The 6,000-nt window shown below is 41.0% G+C and overlaps 1 protein-coding gene across 1 annotated transcript in view; it reads right to left on the bottom strand.

The window, feature by feature from the left end:
• Nucleotides 1–385: 385 nt before the first annotated feature.
• The window catches only part of F13A1 (coagulation factor XIII A chain), a 59,213-nt gene continuing 53,598 nt past the window's right edge, over nucleotides 386–6,000 (bottom strand). Inside the window, exon 15 of the mRNA XM_058825429.1 lies at nucleotides 386–2,323. Coding sequence (XP_058681412.1) covers nucleotides 2,179–2,323 — 145 coding nt within the window. The 3' untranslated portion in view covers nucleotides 386–2,178. The remainder of the gene's footprint in view (nucleotides 2,324–6,000) is intronic.

Below are 6,000 nucleotides of genomic sequence, written 5' to 3'. Positions count from 1 at the left end.
GCACTCCTTAAAAATGGGACATAGGTAAGGTTTCATTAGGGGCAAACTTGTGCCTTAATGGTCTCTGACAAGTTAAAACAAGTTCCAGGGAACCTTTTTCCTCGCACTAGTGATGTTTTCTGGAAATCATCACCTTCTCCAATTCATTAGGTAGCCAGTTGTTGGAACAGAAGGAGAACCAAAGTAAAACAGTTAAAATTAGCCTGTAATATATTTTTTTCATTTAAATAAATATGAGTTTTTCTCCTTTGCACCAAAAAAGACACATGGCTCAGAAGTGTATTTTTTAATTTTTACAATGAAGATGCAGCAACTGGTGTCTACAGTGCTGTTGTGTAGAAGTAATTGATCAAAATGCAGAACACAACACACAAGTGCAATGAGACGCACTTTATTTTGAATTCTTATTACACTGTATTTATAAAATGCCTGGAATAGAAAGCAGGTTTATATGCAAGAGCACAAAATGGATTATTTTATTAGAAGATGTAGAGCTTGGTAAGACTGCTTAATTATCTAGCAGAGATTGTCACCTTGCACTGACAATACATTGTTCAGTGTCTTCTACCCCACATGACTTTGACATGGCAAAGTTTCTGATGTGGTCACATAGGCTGTATAAAATGAAGGTGTGTCCATTCCTGAAGCGAAAGCCCCCAAAATCTGGTTTTCCTGGATTCTGGGGTAGTCCCAGACTATATCAGGTGGTATGAATTTTTGCTTTGTTCCCACACTTTAGTAAAAAGAGCTGCATTTCTCTTCCCCCAAGACTTTCACAGCTGGTTACAGGTCTTGCAGAAGTACCATGGGCAATGTGCAGCAACAAGAGGAGCAGAAGGGAAGGAAGGCGTCTCCCTTGCTTTTCACTGAGACCATAAATGACATGGCCATCCAGTAAAGCCCCAGGGTTTAATGAGAAATGTGCTCCTTTTAACTTTAGAAACTCAGCCAGCTCCCCTGTGCTGTTAATACCTGATCTGCTCCTACATACACACTGTGGCCAGAGGGGAGGAGTCGCTGGGGCTTGTGTAATTTTCTGACTCTCACGATACATCTTTATTCCTTTCCCAGATGAGATTCTGTCCCTCTGTATTCCTGGGGTTACTCATGTAACAGGTCTTCATTCTGCTTTAGCTATGATTCTTGGGAACTTTCAGGCACTGTTTAATCTAAATTCATACCCATATTTGTAGTTTAAAGTCACCCCCAGCTCCAGTGCAGGACACTGGCTAGGTTGTGGCACTGGCAGGAGAAGAGCCTCAGGCTCCCTGCTCCACTCCTCTTTCCTTCACCCCATTTGCCAGCCTGGACTGCTCTGGGACAGCAAACACTCCTGACACACTCATGTGGGAGAAGGGTCTACAGGCTGGGTTCCAGAGAGAAAAAAAGGCAGAGAAACATGTCTTACACAAGAGACATGACCAGAAAGCGCAGGTTTTGTGTGATAAACTCTGAGCAGAGGCAGAAGAACTCTGGATTTTCACCCAGCAAAGTAGAGGAACAGCACACCAACTAAATACAGGGTCTGATGAGGGTATGAAGTGACTCTGTGTGAGTGCCTGCACACATGAGAGAGTAGGAAAAAAAGCACAGGGAAGTTGCAAGACAAAACAAGAGGCTGAGAATATTCTGGAGATAAAACATCTGGAGAGATGCTTCCAGCAAAGTGACCTCACCACTAACCAGAACATTATTAATTTGTAGGATAAAGCCGACCCTTTTAGCTAGAAATACCTGTTTCTATTGCAGCCTGAATGATCTACCATAACATTGTGTAATTCAGTCTAAGAATTTATAACACTGGGTTCTTTATTTTTTTCTTTCCCTTTTCAGTGAAATACCAGGCCTTAATTAAAACTAAAGTTCAGATTACTCTGGCGAATGGAGCTTTTCAAATTCCCTTGCAGCACTAATGCAAAAGACCATAAATACAAGTGAGCTACAGAAATAATATGACCTAGAATTGCCTTTAATTACATATAGCTAATTTTAAATCATTCAGCATCCAGGTGCTCTTTTATACTATTCTCAGTCATACCAATTAGTTTGCTTTATCATTTTTTTTCAGCAGAAGGATGACCAAAATAACAATAAGCAGATTTATAACTCTCCATCAGCCACCTCTTACCATGATATTTTTAAATATAGCTAAATGATAGAAGAAGGCAGCACCTTGGTTCATGGTTTCTGAATCTGGACATTCAGCTCACCATACACATGCCTCAAAGCATCAGAATTCAGGCTTGCAATCAGCTTCCGTAAACCTGCTCGCATTGGGGTAAATTTCACCTCCCAGGTCAATGTAGAGTTCATCAGGATTCTCCTGAATAAAAAAAAAGAAAAATTTCAGTTTTGCAGTCAGTCCATGCTCTCAACCTGACACAAAACTGGAGAAACTGAAGGTAGGTAAGTATAACATGTCTCAAATATTTTATGTTTCACTCATTCTCATAAACGTCATGTAAATTACTCTCTCCATCTTCTATTCCTCAGAACTGACCCTGCTAAAGCCTTTTCTAGCCTTTCCTTCAGGCTAATTTTAAATTTCCAAATTGAATCCATTTTCATCTGCCTCCTGTCACTTCCTCTCATGATCACCTTCAGAATGACCTTCTTTATATCTAACATATATTTTTTCTACTTTATAATTCCATTTTTCCTGTTTATTATAGCCTATAGCCTGGTGGTGATTCCTTAAGTGGTTAGATAAGTCCAGGTGTACAGGCTATTTCTCTGCAAACCCTATGAGATGTTCAACCCCTCAGTCACTCCTACCCTGAACCACCCTGCCATCAGCAGATTGCCTCAGTGGTCCCTTCTGATGACTTCTTCATGTCCAAAAAGCAAGTTATAATATTCTTGGGAGTCCTGCTGTTGTTGGTTACTCTTTTACATTATGTATGACTCCTGATAACTCATAGGGAAAATAACAGCACTCTGCACTGTTCTTCATTTTCAATTTTTTTTTTTTTGCTAAAATTAAGATGCATGGACAGTCTCAGGTATTGGGTTTCTGTGTTTTCTCAGTGCTTTCACAAGGTTCTGTGTGCAGATTTTAAAGGCTGATATTTATTGATTGATTGATTGTGTTTGGTGGATGCTGGGATACAACTGCTCCAAAGGAAGCAATGGAAAAAGCAATATAGTGGGGAGCTATTTATGAAAATGAATTATTTTTTCCTCAGCATTAAATAAGAGGGTTCTAAGTTCACTGCTCTTATCTCATATGGCTACAGTGTCCTGAAAACAACAGAACAAAGTGAGAGCAAAGCAAGCCTATTCTTCAGTCACTGTTTCAAGTTCTCATCTGATAGGATTTGGTTCTCAGGTGTCATATCATATGCCAGGGTCAGGACAGAAATGTCTGCCCAGGCTCAGCACAAATTGCCATGAGACAAGAAACTTTAATTAGCTCTAAATGAGCTAGCCTAGAATCCTCCCACCTGAGTATTTGTTTCAGTGCAAGTCTGCCCCTGGTAAAATGAGGTATTCCAGCTCCTTCTTGCATACACAGATAGAGGTACCTTGAGGCATGTACCCACTTTAGGAAAAAAAAAAGCAAGTAGAGAAAGATCATATTTTTGATGTGAGCATATGCAGACTACTTCTAGCAAGTGTTTTCCCTCTTTTTATCTTTGTTTTTAATGAGAGAGATTCTGTTCCCTATAGCTGGTTAGCTTGCATCTACCAGGTGCCCACTAAAATGGAATTATGATAAACCAATGAATTAAATTGCTGAAGAAAGTAAAATACCTTTTAGAGTTTATGGGAATTATCTGCAAGGGATTACTTCTTCACATTCCATCTGAATGGAAAGTGAAGAAGTAATTATAGAATTCTGCTGTGCAGACTTCTTGAGCAGTTGGGGGTCCAGATTCCCTAAGGATGAAGGTTTTTGGGCCACAGTTTCACAGTGCTCCAGTGAGAGAGGGGTAGCACTACCATCTTTGTTTTATAGTGAAATCATCTCACTGCATATATATGTGTGTTGTGTGTGTGCATGCGCAGGAAGACAAAGCTGTGCTGGGAAACCAAACCTGCGTTTTCCTGTCTCTCTACTGTCCTGTTCCTAGAACAAGTTGCTTCTCACTACAGATGCTAATACTAGCTTAGCTCTGACATATAGAAACACCCAAAATTACTTACCTGCTAGTGTGAAAGTATGCTTGGCTATAATTGTTTTAGCACTATCCATCACTGCCTGTTTAATTCTCATTTGTCATGCAAAGACTATGCCCTGAGTAAGAATTGCTGCTGCCAAAGGCTTTTCCATAACTCATGCTCCTCATCTGTCTGAGGCTAATAGCTAAATATCAATGTCTTTATCTATATATAGACTTTATGAATGGTCAAGACTGAAGCCCTGCAGCCACTACATTGCCAGAATAATGTTGTATCAGCTAGGTCACACATGATCAGTTTCTTGGAGCCACTCAAGTGATACAGAAAAACTACTTGAAAAATACACAGAGGCCAAAAACCTTATCCCCACATAGAACAAAAAGCTCCATCCCCTATGTAACAGTCCCTGGTAAATAGGGAAGTGTTGAAAGGGTGGGGAAAGCCTAGAATGTGTTCAATTCTCTTTGCAAAAGGAGTAAGCCACCCTGATCTGATTTTCTTGGGAGAGAACTTAGTGATGAATGATTCTGCATAATATGCTGAGCCATCAACACACTGGAGCCATTTATCACTTTGAATGCATGGAAACAAATGTGATTATTATTTAAATAAACTACAACTGCCCCTTGCTCTGTCCTCCGTGTGTATCACTTGCATCCTACATTCATCTCAGAGAAGTTAAATCTTAAAATGACTAAGCTGATCCATTTCCATTTTCAATGTTGCCAAGGGCATTACTGAAAAGGGGAAAACATGGTGACTCTAAGGAAAATGACGTGTGTTCTGTGAGTCATTTTTCTCCCTTAACTCTTGTGCCTTTGATGCACCTGATAATTTCTGCATCCTTCAAGGTGAGGGCAGTCCCCAGCAGCTTTTGGATTGAAAAAGATGGAGAACAACAGGGGAGGCTGGCACAGCTGGGCAGCAATGAGGGCTATTGCCACAACTGGTGTAACTCTTGTGGACCATGCTGAGTCATGCTCAGCAGCACCTGTGACATACCTTGTGCACAAAGCAAACACAGTATGTTGCCCTTTCGTGGTTATTTTTCTATCAGCTCTACTCTGGAGATTGGTTTTGATCTTTTTATCTCTGTCCCAGGTGCGGTCAGGATCAGACCTCCCCTGCTGGCTGCAGAGGATGCTGACAATTTATGCAGCTGCTGAAGCACAAGGCAATTTCTCAAACTCCTTTTACACACACCTGGGGACCATCAGCTCAGGTAATGATAGATACTAAGCCCAGATAGATAGATGCCCATAGCCTCAAAATTTTCCAAGTTTCTTTGTTATATACCCTTGGCTAATGCTAAGCTCATAACACCAAACTAAAACGGAAAGAGGATTTACAACTTGCTTAGCATAGGGCTATCATGGTATCAGTGTAAGGTGTGACTCTGAGAATAATGAAGGTGGCTTTCCTTTTCCTCAGATCTGGGAGTGGCCTGTGCTGGGAACATGCCTGTGTGCCAGGGCAGCCTTGTGCAGTGGAGCTACTGAGGGGAGCTGTGCGCTCACACACACGCCACAGCTATGCCAGAAGGCTCTGCAAACAACACACATTTTGTGTCTTGACATGAGCTTGAAAAGATCATCTGAGGTACCTGAATGTCTTGTATAATCATGATTAACATGAGCAGAGAAAAGCCCTTTCTGAGAAACAGCACAGGACTCGATTTGCACATGCTGAGTGAGCGGCAGTAAACACTTCAAGTGCGGGATAAATCTTCCTCTCTGCAATAGCAGTTTGTAGGTGCTATTGTCAAGTGCTAAAAGTAATGTAATACAGTGAAAAAGTAAACTTGGGCTGCACTAGCAACTACTCACAAACGCTACCAATTCCTCCAGCCCTGGTACTGAGCAGATGAAATGCTCTCAC

This window comes from Ammospiza caudacuta, chromosome 1, assembly GCF_027887145.1.
Source record: "Ammospiza caudacuta isolate bAmmCau1 chromosome 1, bAmmCau1.pri, whole genome shotgun sequence".
Lineage (NCBI taxonomy): Eukaryota > Metazoa > Chordata > Aves > Passeriformes > Passerellidae > Ammospiza > Ammospiza caudacuta.
This window is presented reverse-complemented; position numbering and strand designations above follow the sequence as displayed.